Raw genomic sequence first — 18,613 nt, 5'->3', positions numbered from 1 at the left:
TTTTTTTTTTTTTTTTTTGATATGTCCACACAAAAGAGGGAGGAAAGATCGAGTTACTGATCTCCGCTTTATGAGGTATAATCACCAACCGTGTCATAAAAGAAAAGAAGCAAGAAACTCTTCTTTTTTTACATAAAGACACAATAAAAAGAAAATATTTTTGATGCATGGCATAAAAGAAAAATATTTTTCGTTAGACCATTATTTTACGTTGCAGTCCTCGTAAATACTGTAATCATCAGCTTTGGTGAGGACCCGGGGAAGTTCATATCACAAGTACAATTTAAGTGATGTGGAAATGAGATGGTTGGCAAAGTGACCATGATGATTGATGGCCATGAGTTGCTGGGTGACATCACTGATTCCCATAGTGCAAACAAGAGAGCTATTTGCCTAGAGAAATGTTAAATATCTTAAATTTTTGTTTTAAAAGTTGATTTTTAAATAATGTGTTATTATTTTATGAATTGGTGACATATTTTTTAAAATAATAAATCTCATGAGATTGTGACACATCATTTAAAAATCAACTTTTAGTAAGAAAATTTAGAATGTATAGCACTTCTCATTTGCCTATATAAGGCAACGTACACCATCCTAGCTGAAAAAAAAAAAAAAAGAAAAAAAAAAAAAGAGAAGTTAAGAGAATATAATCCAATAAATCGGACGTTGCTAAGGACACATGCATGAACTTGTAACTTATGCGAAGATATCAATGGAAGTATTTCGAAGGTGTGTGTCCACGTACGTGCACTCCACACACAACAAATTACAGAAAGAAAAGTCGGAAATCTGGCATGGTCTGAAACACATGTTGATTCTGTGGATGCTGGACATCCACGTAAGCGTCTAGGACTTTAGGAAACTGCCTTTATAAAGAAGAAAGTGAAGAAAGTGCATATTAATTACAAAACTAATACAAGTAGTCCAAGGTGCTTTCTAGTACTCATGGAGGGCAGTACTTTTTGTGTGAGAAAAGGTGCATGGAATGAAGAGGAAGATATTCTTCTGAGGCAGTGCATCGAGAAGCATGGAGAAGGAAATTGGTGCAAAGTTCCTTCCAGAGCAGGTAATCTTTTTTTTTTTTTTTTGCGGGAACCCGATAAAATGAGAAGTACGTAAGTTCTGTTTCCAATAACGCAATCTTTATTGGAGATTTAGAAGTTAATAAATTGCAATTTGGTGCAGGAATAAATAGGTGCCGGAAAAGCTGTAGACTGAGGTGGTTGAACTACCTAAGGCCAAATATCAAGAGAGGAGGCTTCAAAGAAGATGAAGTTGATCTAATGATGAGGCTCCACAAGCTCTTAGGCAACAGGCAAGTCTAAGTTAACCATCAAATTAATATCTTAATTATTCTTTCTTTTTCTTTTGGGAAAAATATAAATCTCTCTCTATATGGTCATGTTGGCATGAATCCCATCTCTTACTAAATGCATGGGAAATCCAGCAATGCATGTTGCATATTTTGATGTGTTGGATGCATGGCTTATTTCATTAATTAAGTAGGATTATAATTAGAATTTCAAGTAAACAGCGTTGCATCACAATTGAGTGAAATCCATACTTTCCTTAAAAGCTCTTGCTAATTAATTAAATTACATCTAATTTCATATATATATTTTCCATTTTTGTAGATGGTCACTGATTGCTGGTAGACTTCCGGAAAGAACTGCTAATGATGTGAAGAACTATTGGAACACACACGTGCGCAAGAAGGAAATTCCGTGCATTAGCAACATGAAAGAAAAAGCACAAGATATTGTGAAAGTAAATGTGATAAAACCTCGACCTCGAACAGTCTCCAAAAAATTGACTTGGTTATGTGATAAACTTACAACTGCAGAAAGCTTTGATCCAGTGAACAAAGATCACGTGGAAGGTGATCATGAAAAAGCGCCCTTAAGCACCATAAATGACGAACCCAACAGAGTTCTTAGGGCTGAAAAAATAGCACCAGAAATAAAAATAGGGGACACTTTTGATGAGGATGGTCCGAGTTGTTTGGCTGACTTTTCTTTTGACATGAATCTCTGGGATTTTCTTTATGCAGAACAATAAATAATGATCTAATTGGTCTTTCGCTCTTATGTTGAAATGTATCATCTCACGTACGTATTAGAATAAGTAAATCAAGGATGGATTGTTAGGATAAGAAGAATTTACCTATAAATAATTTCAGTGTTTAAAACAATGTAGTGTAAATTTATTTTTGATTGCCTAAGTTTTGTACTTAGGCTATAATTCAAAGTCCGGTTAATCTGGCCGGAAGAACCGAGGAGCTTGGTCAATATGGTCAATCGATCATAGATGGTTCGAAAGAGCTATTTAAATTTAAAACGAATAATGCTCCACTCACTCCCATTTATTTATACAATTTTTATTTTTATTTTTTTAATCAAGAATTTATGTTTTTTTTTTATAAATAGTTTTTAATAAAATTTTCAAAATAAAATCGTTTTTTCAATTATTTCTTTTTTCAAATTTATCAGGATATTTTTATTTTATTGAGAAATTTATAAGAGAACATTGACAATGTTTTGGAGAATGAATTGTAAAAATTAAAACTTTAGAGTTCGTTGTCAACTTTAAAGGAGTAAAATATAATTTTAAAAAAATATTCAAAGCATGGGTGGTCATAGTCTACCCCTGTCTGGCTGTCTGCACATGGGTTATCACTGCCGGCAGGATTGGGTCAAAGGAAAACGCCGCCAAGTGGGGGGCAAACACCAATAATTTTTTCTGCGTTTCCTTGGCACCATTTAAGACCTGTGTCGAGAAGTTACTTTTCTCGGAGTAAGAAGGAAGGCCAATAAATTTTTAAAAAAACGTTTCTTATCGTTTCACAAAATGTCTTGGAGAGAGAGAGCAACTGTAGCTGTTGGGCGTCGTGGCTCCACGGCGTCCACGCATTAGGGTGGTGTTTGGTAAATGGGTTGGCCTAAAGACTATAATTTTTTTTTTTTTTTTTTTTACATGTCCGCACAAGAGGAGGGAGAGAGATTCAAACTAGTGACCTCCACTTTATTAAGTATAGTCTCAGCCGATTGAACTACCTCTTGGAGATACCTAAACACTATAGTTGATGTAGATTAATGTGAAAAAAAAAAAAAAAAAAAAAAAGAGTAAGAATGTTTTGTATAAAAAAAAAATAAAAAAGTGGTATGAAAAAGTGAAAATTTTGTTTTGTAGTATTTTTTTATTTAAATAATAATAAAAAATGAACGATGTAATATAAAAAGTGAAAAAGTTAAAATATTTTGATATTGATTTTTTTGAGAAATAGCGATGAACAGTGCCTAAGCCAACTCCAACTCTTTTAACAAACAAGGCCTAGACGTCGACGTAACGCTTCCCTGTAGTGGAATTCTAGTAATTTACAAAAGGCCGTAGACTGTAATTCGTGCAATACGTCACCGTTTTACATGAGTTCATTATTATTTATTCACAAAAATTTTGATTCATTATTTTTTTTTTTTATATCACATCAATTATTTAATTTTTTTTATGACACTACGTGGACATTGCCACTGCATGATTATATGCCGCTATAATGTATATATTACTGAATAAGCAAAATCAGGAAAATCATAATTGAAATCATTGTATACCAAGACTCAACAGTATATTTTATAGTGATCTTTGATGGCTTCTTATAAAACGTTTTAATGGCCTACTGACTCATGCTATTAATTAAATAATTGCATTGAATGTGGATTGTTGATACAAAATATCTATCAAAGCCCAAACCGAAAGACCCACTCCGAATAAGAGGCCCACGGCTCACCAAAACACAAGGCACTAAGCCCAAGTCCTAGCAAATCCTGATACGATTGCCTAATCGTATCAGGTCCGCACTCAAGCATGCGGTTATGCACCATATTGAAATGGTTGCATGCAGACTCACGTAACCCTATGATTAAGGGAGTATGATCACTCTCTAAATAACTCAATCTGAGAGTAACAACCCAAATCAGAGAACAACTAACTAAATCTCTATTAAAAGGAGTCTAAATATCCTATCTACTTAAGTCTCCCACTCCCACAAATCAAGGAGTCAAGTGAGAGTCTCACTAGATCGAGTTCACTCACTCACAGCCTCTATAAAAGGAGCCAACCCATGATGTAGATACGTACTCATTTTTACTCTAATCATTATCAAATATTATTATTTCTTATTATCAATCTTATTCGATATATGCTAATAACCAAACTGTAAAAAATAAAAATAAAAATCAATACCTTTAAAATGTCATAAAAGGAATGTGATTTTAAGGCTCGTGACCATTTGTTAAAGACAATGTAAAATCCGTATGAAACAAGATTGCCTTAAAGTCAAATGCTATATTGTGCCAATTAATTAGCTAAATCACGTGCCAATTACAGTGCACATGATTTAGTTAAATAAGTCGCTTCTAATCTTATTTTCGGAAGCATTCTCACATAATCTTTCATTCTCTTTTTCATTCAGATTAAGAATGATAAAGATATTTCCCTATAGCCTTTTTTTCCTTATTCAATTATTAAAAAAAAAATGTTATATTGTCTTAATTAATAACAAATGGTAATAAACGTTTAAAGATTAGAAACCATAAAAATTGTTAATGAAAAACTGCTAAAAAGATAAAGCAAGTTTGTAACATTACAACAATACTTTTGTTTTTGAAAAATATGGAACTTCCATTGATAAAATTTAATGAGTATAAAGTTCTTACAACATATAGCATACAGCTCTGAAAAATCGTAGCCAAAAGCTATGAAGGGTGCAAAGTCATAAAAGTGACTTCAAGCTTCCACTAATCCATGTACAATTACATTTAAGGAATATATTTGTTTCGTGCAAACTAAATCTAGGATATGAGCAGCTCAAATACAAAACAAAAATAAAAAATAACTAGAAACTAAAAATCATGCTGTGAGAGTTAAGCCCCCACACTGATCTACTATATCCTCAACCCAAAGGCCAAGACAACAAATCTATCCTTAACCTAAAGGCCAGGACAAACAAAATAAAAATAAAAACCCACACAAACAGCAGCGGAGGAGCACAACATCGTAGACATCCCTTCGAAAGACACGCATTAGATGAAGAAAACGATCATATCTAAGGTTGAAGAGATTATATCTGGATCTAAAGCAACCTACCAGAAATGGAAACCGGTAGAGCCTATAGAGAAAGTACCGAGCACTGTTATCATGAAAAGAGAGGAGGAAAGATCTAGATCTAGAACTTCTCTCTTTTGAAATTCTTCTTAGTCCATTAATTACAACAGTACTAAATTGGCCAATAGTATTGATTAAATAAATAAATTTATATTTTTTTACAACTTTAAACTTTTGAGATAAATAATTATTTAATATAATATTAGAGTTAAAAGTCACTTCATTATTTAACTTTTATTTAAATTAAATATTCCTTGTATTAATTTCCTAACATACTTTTATTAATTATTACCGGAAGGTGACTCTCTCTAGAATATCCATACCAGATATTCTGCTTCTCGTCAACTGTCCTCCAACCTGGAAAGCCTTTAAAGTTCGTCGAAGGGCTAATTATGGAAGAGCTCACTTGCCGGCACGTGCCGTTGCCGGTAAATGTGCTTCCATCATCTCACCAAACTTTTTTGGTTTTATTCCTACTTCTAGGCTAGCAGTACGTAGTACTCCAATTCTAAGTTACTTTTTTGCAAAGCCTTTAAAGCTAGCTGAAGGGGAGTAATGCTATTCAGCAGCATTCCATGCGCATCTTTTGCCGCGTGCTTTCAGCATTTTTTTTTTTTTTAAGAAGGGCTAATTATGGAAGAGCTCACTCGCCGGCACTTGCCGTTGCCGGTAAATGTGCTTCCATCTCACCAAACTTTTTCGGTTTTATTCCTGCTTCTTCTAGGCTAGCAGTATGTAGTGAATAGTGATCCAATTCTAAGTTAAATTTTTTGATTTTGTCCTTTATATTTATAAAATATTGATTAAGTAATTAAATTTATTTATTTTTATTAATTTAAAATTTTAAAATAATTAATAATTTAATATAATATTAAAACTAAAAATACGTCTTACCTAATAAAAAAAGAGTTTCAAACCAATGTAAGAGATAATATTAAAATATTAAATTTGTGTTTCTTAATTCCACACACATGTGACATGACACAACAAAAGAGGTAGGATATGTGGCATGGTCTGAAACACATGTTAATTTTGTGAATGTTGGACACCCACGTAAGCGTACGTCTAGGACTTGGGGAAACAGTCTATATTAAGCAAGTGCATGGTGAAAAACTATAATCATAGACTCACCAAGTGGCCTGAGGAGCAGTATACGCCAAGGTGCTTTTTTAGTACTACTGGTGGGGGTCTCCATGGAGGGCACTTTTCGTCTGAGAAAAGGTGCATGGACTGAAGAGGAAGATATCCTTCTGAGGCGGTGCATCGAGAAGCATGGAGAAGGAAATTGGTACCAAGTTCCTTCCAGAGCAGGTAATCTTTTGCAAAACCAACTTCTTCTCTTCTATTTATTTATTTATTTTTTTGCATTAATCCAAGAAAATGAAAAGTAAGTTCTGTTTTTCAATAAAGTGGAGAGATTTACAAGGTTAATAAAAAAAAATTGATGGGTGTTTTTGCAATTTGGTGCAGGAATAAATAGGTGCCGGAAAAGCTGTAGACTGAGGTGGTTGAACTACCTAAGGCCAAACATCAAGAGAGGGGGCTTCAAAGAAGATGAAGTTGATCTAATGATGAGGCTCCACAAGCTCTTAGGTAACAGGCAAGTATAAAATACAACGGGGTAACCCAGGATGGACAAATAGTTAGAAAGCCATCCAATTAATTTCTTAATTATTCTTTCTTTTTCTTAGCAAAAACCATGCAAAATTTCAATCATTTCTCTAAAAATTATAAAAAGAAAGATTATAAACCTCATTCTAATTACATACATTACATCTAATCATGTTAACGATGGAGCTAGAACAAACAATACCATACCCTTCTACTTTCTTATAAACATGTTTAATAAATAGTTAGTTGCGGACTTATTTGAACATTTTTCTTATATGTATATTTTCTATTTTTGTAGATGGTCACTGATTGCTGGTAGGCTTCCGGGAAGAACAGCTAATGACATAAAGAACTACTGGAATACACACCTGTGCAAGAAGAAAATTTCTTGCATTAGCGACATGAAAGAAAAAGCAAAAGATATTGCGAAAGTGAACGTGATAAAACCTCGACCTCGAACCGTCTCCAAAAGTTTGACTTGGTTATGTGAGAAGCGTACAACTACAGAAAGCTTTGAACCAGAGGACAATGATCACAACATAGCTCAACCATTAACGCTGTCGGAGAAAATGATTAAACGGTCGGATGGACTGTTAGATCACAAGGAATTAGGTGATGAAAGAACCCAATGCACCAGAATTGGGATAGACGATGAAACCAGTAGAGTTCTTTGGGCCGGAAAAAGAGCACCAGAAATAGAAGTGGGAGACACTTTTGATGATGATAGTTTGAGTTGTTTGGCAGCCGACTTCTCTTTTGACATGAGCTTCTGGGATTTTCTTAATGCAGAACAAGAAATGATGATCTAATGATGGTCTTTAGCTATTATATTGAAATGTGATTCATCTCCCGCATTAGAATAAGTAAAACCAGATTGTTAGGATTCTATATAATTATAGGATCACTCATTCTATCTAGTAGGATTAAGTCTTATTCTTTTTTCTATTTGTGAATTAAGATATAAGAAGATTTATTTACCTCTCAATAAAGTCAATGCCAGTAGACTTTTCCATTGTGATAACAATTAGTTTGAGTTTTCACAAACACTGCTAAAAATCTGAGTTTATCGTTTAGTTCTTTACATTTCAGTTTTTTAATGCGTTTGATGAGTGTTTTCATGTTTTAAGAGTTATTAAGAATGGAATTTTTTTTTTTTTAAAAAAAAGGAATTTATAAAAAGATGTTATTTCGTCTCCAGGACAAGGACGCATTGGCCATTGGGCACCTCAATAAAAGTAGGCCGGGTCTCATTCAAGCATTGACGGAGATCGAAGAGCCCACAAGGCGGTAGCTTTTTGGGGATTGACAATTTGAAGATATCAATCGACTGAAAATGAAAGTACGGTACACACCGTTAGAATCACTAAACGATTTTTTTTTTTTTTTTTTAAAAAAAATATTTTATATATATATTTTTTAACGAATTATTTTTTCATTGATATAATAATCAAATGGGGCAAAATGTTTCATATAATGCAAAAGATACGATTTAGAATTTTTACAACTCAAACATTATCTATGACATACTTAATAGCCTCTTAGACTATTATAAGACAATATCTACGAAAAGTCATCTTTCAAATCTGTTTAAGATCTACATCAAATTTCAACTAATCATGTTTCTATCCACGACTAAGTCATTGATTCCTTTTTTTTTTTTTTTTTTTTTGTTATATCTCCACTACTAGTGCTTTATCAATCGCAATTCCCTTCGCTATCTCTACCATAATAACAATTATTCTTTGTGCTTGATAACTCATTCGTCGTCAGTCTATAGTTTGCTCTCATAAAAGGAACCATAAGAAAACAAAAGGTCAACTGAAAACCAATTCCGTTATTCTTAATGAATTGTGAAAATAAAACCTAAGAAAACGAATAAAGTTTAATGTCACAGATTGCTACTAAAGGCATATCTAAAAAGAATACAATCTTATATAAAAACAACGAAAATACAATAACAAAAACCCAGCATACCCTCACACATTACACGCCACCACCGACCAGCCACGCACGGCTAGACAGCATTTCAAGGACCTTTGACACACGCATCGTGGACGATCTACGGTAGAAGTGAAGAAAATGAGAAAAGGGGGCGGAGAGGTGGGAGTTGTAACTCCCTCTCCACTTTGCTATATTTGAAGACACGTTGATTCCTTTTTACGCCATTTGGGCATGGGGAAGTCTCTTTTAAACTTACTTTACCTCTTTCTTTCAACCCCTTAAAACTGCGTAAAACAAAAAAAAAAAACCCTTAAAACCACCGCCACATTGTACCGCCCGGTTGAGAACTCCTTGTCTTTGTGACAAAATCAGCCGGAGATTTGGGCGATTGAATTGGGGAATTAAAGAACTGAAATTGGCGGGGGAATCTGAATGCCAAGATGGGAACCAAATAGAATCATTAGGATTTAGGTTTAGATGGTTTTGAATCAATTTTTTCTTCATTGAGAGCACTCATAGTCTAAATTGTACGTCCCAATGGCCCCACTAAATACTAAAGAGATTTTTTATTTGATTTTATAATTTTTTTTCCTATTAAGATTATGTTTACTTTAGGTTTATTTTTTTTGCAAGTATTTTTCTTCTATAAATAGGTTAGTTTTGTAATATAAAATTGAATCAACAGAATTATATATTATCTCTCAAACACTCTACAGAGTTTATATTTCTTTAAGCATGTGGACTTATTTTGTCTTTTGGTCCAAAGATGTAAACGCTTGTGATTGTTGTTATTAAGTCTTCGCAACATCAATACCCATTGGATTAGAAATTTCAAGAGATTTTTTCACTTGAGAGCAATCTACTTTTGTATGCATGTAAGACCCAATTAACAAGTATAATATTCTAATCAAATGGAGAGTGAATTGATAAATTGAGAGCTCAAACTCACGTTTTTTATTTTCCTACTATATTAAATTACTAATTATCTTAAAAATAAATGAATGTAAGCATTCACCGGTTCATTGAATCTGCATTGATGGAACACCAAAGATCCAAATATATCGAGTCGTGAAAACGTATCTTAAGTGATTGTATCATTGCTAATCAAGTTAAAACAGAAAAAGGAAAGCAAAACAATTAGTCCTACCATGCCGGTCCCATCTTGGACTAATTTTCGATAATATGACCTTTTTTTAAAAAAAAAAAAAAAAAAAAGAAAAAAAAAAAAGAAGAAGAAGGTTCCTCTAGCTAGGAGTTCAGGTAAGTTCCTTTGCGCCATAAATGACCCGAGGAAAGTTAGAGACAAGACCATCATATCTCTCAACTTATAAACAGCCCAAATAATCAACTTTCCGATAGGAATTTTAGTAGCTTAAAATACATTATGTAAGCCGATATGATATACATCATATTTGTGATAAATATACATATGAAGAGTAATATATATATATATATATATAAACTTCATTGATTAAACTAATCAAACTATAACAATTTCATGCCTTTTTCTATCGAGAAATGTTATAGGTACCATTTATGCGTGCAATATTAACTTCCATTTTTGCAATTGCCCCGATGGTCCACATTAGCGCATGATGATGATGGCATGTACAAACTAGAGTCGACTGTGCCAAGTGTAGGCCCAAATTAACCCCGCTCCACGGACATGGCCATGCCGTTCTGGGCCCATCACCTTGGAGTAGGCTTCATTTGGATCCCGACCTGTAAAATATATGGTCCGCTGCGTAAACCATTGTGTGTTTGGAGGATCTTGTGTCATAAGCTCCTCTAATAGGACTTGTAACAAAAATAAAAATGATGAGAAAGCTTATATATGTAACGCCCCGATATTTGAATTAGCAAATATCGAAGTCGTGACGCTACAACTTTAGAAAATACAATCTTACAGCGGAGTATGTATATTTTTTTCTTTTTCTATGACCTAGAAATAACTTACACAATACAGTTGAGCTGACTGAAATACCTCGAGGTGATATATTATTAAATAAAATAGAAACATGGTTTTCATTACAACATATGTACACACTAGGTGTACCAAATATATGCCACAGACGGCACCTAAATTAACATAGTAATATCTATTAAGTTTACACACATCACCATACATAATAAAAGCGATTAAAATAAATGAGACTTGCTCCATAGAGTAAGCATAAATCCTGCAGCAGATGATCTATCAACCATCAAAACCAGTAAAAGGACCATCGTCCTTACTTTCTATTCCTGCATCAAGATCTATGTAAAGATGACGTTATCATATTTACATAGGCAAACAAGTGAGTAACCTATTTTCCTAGATATAAAGACTAAAAAGACTAGTTTGAACAAATAAGATTAAAGACTAAAATATATAATAATGAATGAGTTGTGAATGCAGCGTAATGACAGATTAGTTTGTGTTTTATGATAATCTTTCTTCAGACCTCTTCTCGTGAGCTCTCAGCCCGCTTACGTCCGTTATGTCCCTCACACTTTAGAGGTTTACCTGTTTGGTGCTGGCAACTACACCGTCCCAGCTTAGTTATATATTAGGCCTGTTGGACGGTTATATACTCCCATCCACTGAGATACCGACAGTTCCTCGCGGCAATCCGCCCAGCTTGTTCTTAAGGTGGCTATCTTATCAGTCCATTTTATTAGACACATTATGCAGCAGTTGTATTGCAAAATTATATCAATAAGACAAAATAAGAATTCCTATAACAATAAAACAAAGCTAGTACTCCGTAAGTATATCCATACTTACTCTCCTTAGTGTAGTATTCTGCTCCACTTCTGCATATAATACATACATATAAACAATACTTAGTTCATTCTCCAATAATATCATTGTTTAAAGACCCTCATCTTTTTATATTTATTTATTATCCGTCACTTCATCTTTACTTACTCATTTTATTATATTAATCTAAGATAGTTACTTATAATTAGCTTTATGCCTGAATTCATTTTTGGTGACGAGGCTAATGGCCAGTATCATTAAATACAAACAAGTATTATAAATAATATATATCAAACATGACTCATATTTTGGAGATGAGACCAATGGTCCGTACCTACCAAAGTATGAATCAAAATTTAAATGACAATAAAAGAAATGACTGAATGTAAATACTGAATTCATATTCTGGGGATGACCGCCAAAAATATGAATTAAATTTTAAATGACATAAAAGAAATAACAGAATGCAAATAATGCACATTTCGAGGATGAGATCAAATGGTCTTTACCGCCAGAAATATGAACAAAAATTTAAATGACATAAAAGAAATGACTGAATGTAAATACTGTAAAGTAAATAATATATAGATAATATTATAAGTCCTTAATTGATTTTGTCCACTAACTCTTTATTATTAATTCACTTGTATCCATTACTTTATTTTACATTATACGCTTATTGGGTCTTTAAACAATTAAATGAGGACAAGTAATAAAAGCAATAAATCATGATATTTATACAAGAAACACTTACCCAATAATCCTTTAGAAGTAAAACTCCACCAAATCTTCTCTAGGTAGCTAGTTTTAGAAAAACGCTTGAACACTACAAGAAAGATCTAGGCTATATGGTATTTGACTAGAACTAAGAAATAAAATGAAAGGAGGAGCAAACAATTTTACTTGTTCTAAGATTGTAAAAACTTAAGTGAAAGTGAATTTAGCTAAGGCTCTATTTATAAGAGAATGAATTGTTAGGATTTATTTTTACACATTTGATCTAAGGGTTGAGATGCTTGAACACTACAAGAAAGATCTAGGCTATATGGTATTTGACTAGAACTAAGAAATAAAATGAAAGGAGGAGCAAACAATTTTACTTGTTCTAAGATTGTAAAAACTTAAGTGAAAGTAAATTTAGCTAAGGCTCTATTTATAAGAGAATGAATTGTTAGGATTTATTTTTACACATTTGATCTAAGGGTTGAGATGTATTTAACCAAAAGAATGAACCTAGTCCATATTTCATGCTCTATACCAATTAGAATTTTCGTCCAAAATGAGGGCAGTGTATCCCGATCCATTTTTCAATGTCCAAACGTACTCCGATTGACATGAAATTTTGAGAGTAGATAGAGGACTCCGAGACAAACATTTTATATTTTTTGTTCGACTTCATCCAAGTTCGTTTGAGTCTATTTTTGGCTTATACAAAGTTTCCAATTCAACTTAGGCTTTAACTATTTGCATTCCCACTTGGCTACTTGCCTTATTAAATCATTATAATCATGATATTTACTATAATCATCATTACTAGAAGACTTTAAGCTTTCAACAAAGGTGGCTAGCCTTGGTATCTTTCTTTAACAGTTTTAATCTCATTTAGACAGTATGAAAATTAAGACACTGCTTTTTAGGCCAAAAATTGCAAAGCTTCAAATTAATTTTTAACTTCACTAAACACCAATATAAATAATTTATTTACTAGATTGTGTTTAATTATGCCCATAAACATATTAGTGAAGCTAAATTTTAAAATTGAAGGGATATACAAAAATGTCAAAAATCAATGTAATATACCTGTAAGACTAAATAGTTATTTAATATCATTAATCCACATATCATTGATCTAATTTATTCATTTATTCTTTTAATCTATTTAATATTGTTTATATGAGAGTTTTTAAAATCTAGGTCGTTACAATATACCCCTCTCAAATTACCACCCAATTGATAAAGTCTTTCTCAAACTTTCAATTGAGACAATATTATCTCCCCCAAACTAGCAAAAATTTGTCAAGGCTCTCTAATGGCGAAAATATCCTTATTATTATTATTATTATTTTTTTTAAAAAAAAAAACACAAACTAAAATTTTACAAAAATGAAAAAAGTGAGTACTTTTTTTTAAAAAAATACTCTTTGAATTTATTCGGGTATTTTTGTCTCATTGACAAAAATATAAGGTCTTTTTTTTTTTGTTTGGCCTTGGGAGACATTGTTAATTTTTTTTTTTTTAAAAAAAAAAAATTAAAAGAACATTATCTCAATTAAAAATATGACAGTTAATATGACAGTTTAAGAGGAGTACGTATGTTTTACCAAATCAAATGGCTGGATCTTGTTGGTGATTATGGTGGGCATGACATGTCTAGAGTCTCACCATCAGCTATGCCCAAAAGTGATTGATTAAGACATGAGTATCATGTGTCTTGCAAAATTATCACACAGCTTTTGGATGTTTTCTCTCCGGTTTGGCGCAAGGCCGCCATCGGTTGTGATTCAACTGGGCCTATAAATCAATTATTTGCTGTTCATAAAGTGATATAAAAGATCTCCAACATGATGTGTTTTTCTATCGGCCATCAATGAACCCTATTTAAATAATTATATAATATCAAATATCTAAAATTATTACTTTCAAATATATTAGAATATCCAACCTAAAATATTTCCGGTCAAAATTACTAAAATGCCCTTATTTCTTATACTTATGCCATTCACACCTCTAGCAGGGGCAGAACTAGAGATTTGTGTTTTTTTTGGAGGGTTGGGGTGTCAAAAATTAAATTTTATAATTTTTTAAAAAATATTTTTTTGGGGACCAACTTGGGCCTTGGGGGTCCAGGGTCCCCCCAAGGCCCAACGTGGTTCTGCCCCTGCCTCTAGCTATCAAACAATCTATCAACTCGTCACAATTATAATTCATATATATCCTCCTCTAAAACGATGGAATATAAAATTATAATTAGCCAACTTAGTGTAAGATTTTCGAAATCCATATTCCGAACATCAAGATGGGAAAGATAGATCACTCAAGCCCCAAAATTGTCCAAAGTGTCATATCGAGCCCATTTTTCATAATTTTCGCATCAAAACTTATTCCATATAATTCTTAATTCCTAATTAAGAATTTACTAACCATAATTTAAATGAGATAGTACAGTATATTATATTCTCTCCTACTAAGTTGTGTCTTTTGAACGCATCAGAAGTTGGCCTTCATATCTAGGGGTGGAAGTTGTAGTAGAAAATATTAGAACAATTATATATGCTCATGTGAAGAAAGAGTAGAAACAACATTGAAACTAGTTCTTCACTTTTAATACATGCCCCTTGTGCCAGCAATAGTGCAGTTTCACAGCGCATGAGCATGTGCTATTAAATTAAAGTTTTAATTTTCCTAGCGTATGCGTATATGTCATTAAAATTTCAATTTTCTTGGCGCATAACATGTGCCATTAAAGTTTTAATGTTCGTGGCGCATGAACATGTGTAACAATTTTTCTGGCGCATGAGCATGTGCTATTAAAGTTTTAATTTTTCTAGCACGTGAGCATGTGTCATTAAAGTTTTAAATTTTGTTGGCGCATGAGCATGCACCGGGAAAAACTTATTTGCAACAAAAAAATATGCCACCAAAAATGCTTTTGACACTGGGTTGCTAACACAAAAAATATGATAAGAAATAAACACTAGGATTATATTTTTTGGCGTTTATTATGTGATTAGTGATATTTAAAAAATGCTACTAAAGTACTTTTATTTATTTATTATTATTTTTTTTAGTGATTGCTCCATTTCTCTCTCTTGTGGTGGATTTTTGTTCAATCCTGATAAAAAAATTTTAAAAAAAAAAAAATGTTTTCCAATGAGTGTTCCTTGCACATTTAGCCGAAGAGGTCCCACATGAGAATTTAGGGACAAGGAAATCAACCTCTTTAATAATGCTGTCTCCTTTACCATCTGATCCAGATCATCTATTATTATAACTTCAAATAATCATCTAGAAAGAGGTTTAAGATTTCATTTAATATTTTTCAAAAAGAAAATATCATTTAATAGGCAGTTTTTTTTTTTTTTTTTTTTTGTAATAAAGACCAGGGGTTTTGAGTATTAATGAAGTATCCTATTTTTTTCTTTTTTCTTTTTTCTTTTTTCATACGAGGAAGATATCATCGAAGTGAACAACTGACTGTTGAGGAAACAAGACTCATTCTTCCCATTTATATTTTAATTAATGTACCAATTTTGATATATTTTATTTAATGAATGAATATTTTATAACCACAAGAAGACCTCTGATTATTTGCATGGATGCAACTATCACAGCGTGAAAACAGCATTACCCTTTTTATATTTTGCGGATTTATAACACATTATTATTATTATTATTATTATTTGTAAGTCTATCACATTATTTTGTGTAGGTCTAGCATTCTCAGCAGCCTAATCAGCTTTTAACTACTTATTTTGGATAATCAAAATTCTAAAAAAAAAAAAAAACTCTAAAAGAGTACTATGCATCTAACAAATTATCCCCTCAACTTTTTTAAAATGATATTCTCAGCTCATATTTTAAAATATGAGCCGTTTATTTCATCTGACGGTCTAAATAAATTCAAAATTTTGTATTATCAAAACAAATGAATTTAACAAAATTAAAATTAATTACTTTAGTAACACAAACTTTTAAATTTATTTAGACCGTTAAATATAGAATAAAGAACTCAAATTTAAAAATTTGAGGAAATTTCAATCGCTCTCACCGACACAGAAGCAGTATGGGACTATGGGAGGCCATGGTGGTTTAATTTTCTGAAGAAAGAACATGCATATTTGGCTCTGTGCAACATATATAGCAGCAGCCTCGGTATTAATGAACTGTTTTCCGAAGAAAAATAATGAAGCTAGGGAGCTACCTATCTGTCTTAGAAACAGCGGGGAAATATTTTGGAGAATAAATAAATGGAAGGGAAGACAGCGCGCAGCTGTTTCGGTTTGGGTAAATTAAAATGGAGGAGGATATTAAAAAAAAATATGGATTTTTAGAGATAAAAAAATATTGAAATAAAATAATAAAAATATATAATTAAAATAATAGGCTGCCGCTGCAAATGGTACAATATGTTTGGCAAAGTTTTTAGTATATATATATATATATATATATATATATATATATTCACTTTTTCATACTTAAAGGCCTGTTTAATTGTGTCTTTAAGCGTCGAAGGACTTAAAAATACGTTTAACATTAAAATAATTTATTTTAAAAAATACTTATTTAGTTAAAAAAAAAAAAAAAAACGCTTTTAAATTATTGTCAACTATACTATTAATATTGCCAATGTGGCAATATGTCTCCTTGCCATTGGGTTGAGGAGAAATTTATTTCTTGACTTTCGAGTCGGTGACGAATTGTTTTCCAATCTTTGAGTTGAGGAAGAATAGATCAGTGTGAGATTATTTCTTATTGCCGGATTTTAAAGAAAAAACTATACTATTAGTATTCTTACCTTTTTTTTTTCTTTTTTTTTTCACCTTCATCAATTTCTTTTTTTTTTTGAAGGGAAGTTGTCCATAATCATTTTAAGGCAGGGTGGGTATGGGAACACTGCTATATATAGTGTCACTCGAAAATCATTGTGATTTGATGGGTATTTTTCTCATCATTTCTTTCGACTATTTAATCGTCAGCTTTTTGTCGGGTCCCAATCCTGAGTCATACTTGTCGTAAATGGGCTATTTCTTCATAATCTTTTATTATTATTATTATTATTATTATTATTATTTAACTCCTACCTTCATTAGTGTAAATCTTTTTGCAATTAATAATTAATTTTAAATAAAAAAGAATGTCTGAAAGTTTAGCTTGGACGGGTTGGGTTGGGTTGGGTTGGGCTTAAGGGTGTAAATGAGTCGAGTTTGAGTGAGTTTTCTTTGTTTAGGTTTGACTCGTTTAAATTTTATTCGAACTCGATTTCGAGTCAAGCTCAAGGACGAGCAAAAAAAATTGAGCTCAAACTCATGAAAAGTCGAACCGAGTTAGCTCGCGAGCTGACTCTTATATTTAATTTTTTTCTTTATTTTTTATATAAAAAAAAAATTTAAACTTCAACTATTCTTAAACGGCTTAAGAAGCCAGCTTGCATATGAGCATTTGCTTAGCTTTACTAGTCGAGTATGGAGCCTGAGTCAATACAGCAAGACACTTAGTTTCAAAGAGGAATGATATGCATCATTTTATAGATAAGCAAACTTGGGAATTGGTGTTTTCTTAGCAAAGTGGGACATGTTAACAGATTGTATTCAGACTGCATTGAGACAACGCCCCCTACAAAAAAATATTTTTTCAACGTCTCTCTCTCAATCTCACTCACCAGTCATAGCGCATCTTCCACCCGAACTGTCATTTCCCACTCTCTCACTCTAGCTCAACAAACATGCAGTGATAGTGTTTGGGTCTATTTGATTCTTCAATAGTTTCTGCATTTCACAATCTTCTTCAATAGTTTATGTTTGATTCTTCTTCCTTTCGTTTGGGTCTGCTCTAATTGAATCGGAGTCTTTTTAATGATTGCTCTCTCTCTCTTTGATCACGAAGGGTCTAGAATTTTTCAATTTCTAACGCTGAAATATATACGCAATTTTAAAATTTTAATAATTATGAGATTTATAATTAATTATGTGTTACTTTGTTTATATATATACACACACGAGCTTATACGACCTTGCTCACAAGTCTAATCGAGTCGAGTCGAGCTTACTTTGTTTAATATTCAAATTAAAATTTGTGTTCAAGAATTATTTCATTTAATAATTAAGTCGAGCATAAACCAAACTTATACGAGCCAATCCCGAGTTGGCACGCGAGCTACTTGCTCACTTTAACATCCCTAATTGGGCCGTCTCCCACCCCACCTTATCTCCGTAATCCAGGTTTAATGTTATTATCCAAGAATAAATAAAATAAAAAACTGACACCCTAATTCGTGGTGAAGTGTGAAACACATGTGGATTGTGTGGAGGGTGGATAGGCACGTAGGCGTCCAGGAATTGGGGAACCGTGCCTACATAAGAAGTCGTGCATGCATACAACACTCCTCACACAACCAAAAATAGAATGATTAGCGTACGCGCGCCCGCGTGACTAACC

The 18,613-nt window shown here is 32.5% G+C and overlaps 2 protein-coding genes across 2 annotated transcripts; both read left to right on the top strand.

Moving 5' to 3' along the window:
• The first annotated feature begins 926 nt into the window (after window positions 1-926).
• Window positions 927-2,194, top strand: LOC132182455 (transcription factor MYB114). Its single transcript, XM_059595707.2, has 3 exons — window positions 927-1,069; window positions 1,189-1,318; window positions 1,638-2,194. Exons 1-3 carry the CDS (start codon window positions 949-951, stop codon window positions 2,059-2,061), a joined length of 675 nt encoding a protein of 224 aa, XP_059451690.2. The 5' UTR covers window positions 927-948; the 3' UTR covers window positions 2,062-2,194.
• A 4,119-nt stretch (window positions 2,195-6,313) lies between these two features.
• Window positions 6,314-7,768, top strand: LOC132182339 (transcription factor MYB114-like). Its single transcript, XM_059595557.2, has 3 exons — window positions 6,314-6,474; window positions 6,634-6,763; window positions 7,073-7,768. Exons 1-3 carry the CDS (start codon window positions 6,357-6,359, stop codon window positions 7,581-7,583), a joined length of 759 nt encoding a protein of 252 aa, XP_059451540.2. The 5' UTR covers window positions 6,314-6,356; the 3' UTR covers window positions 7,584-7,768.
• Window positions 7,769-18,613: the final 10,845 nt, after the last annotated feature.

This window comes from Corylus avellana, chromosome 5, assembly GCF_965113065.1.
Source record: "Corylus avellana chromosome 5, dhCorAvel1.hap1.2, whole genome shotgun sequence".
Lineage (NCBI taxonomy): Eukaryota > Viridiplantae > Streptophyta > Magnoliopsida > Fagales > Betulaceae > Corylus > Corylus avellana.
Note: the sequence above shows the minus strand (reverse complement) of the source record. Positions and strands in the feature narration are given on the sequence as shown.

Coding starts and splice junctions, on each gene's coding strand:
- LOC132182455 (XM_059595707.2), top strand. CDS start 949: ATGGAGGGCAGTACTTTTTGTGTGAGAAAAGGTGCATGGAATGAAGAG. Junction 1,070..1,188: donor CAAAGTTCCTTCCAGAGCAG/GTAATCTTTTTT, acceptor AATTTGGTGCAG/GAATAAATAGGTGCCGGAAA. Junction 1,319..1,637: donor CACAAGCTCTTAGGCAACAG/GCAAGTCTAAGT, acceptor CCATTTTTGTAG/ATGGTCACTGATTGCTGGTA.
- LOC132182339 (XM_059595557.2), top strand. CDS start 6,357: ATGGAGGGCACTTTTCGTCTGAGAAAAGGTGCATGGACTGAAGAGGAA. Junction 6,475..6,633: donor CCAAGTTCCTTCCAGAGCAG/GTAATCTTTTGC, acceptor AATTTGGTGCAG/GAATAAATAGGTGCCGGAAA. Junction 6,764..7,072: donor CACAAGCTCTTAGGTAACAG/GCAAGTATAAAA, acceptor CTATTTTTGTAG/ATGGTCACTGATTGCTGGTA.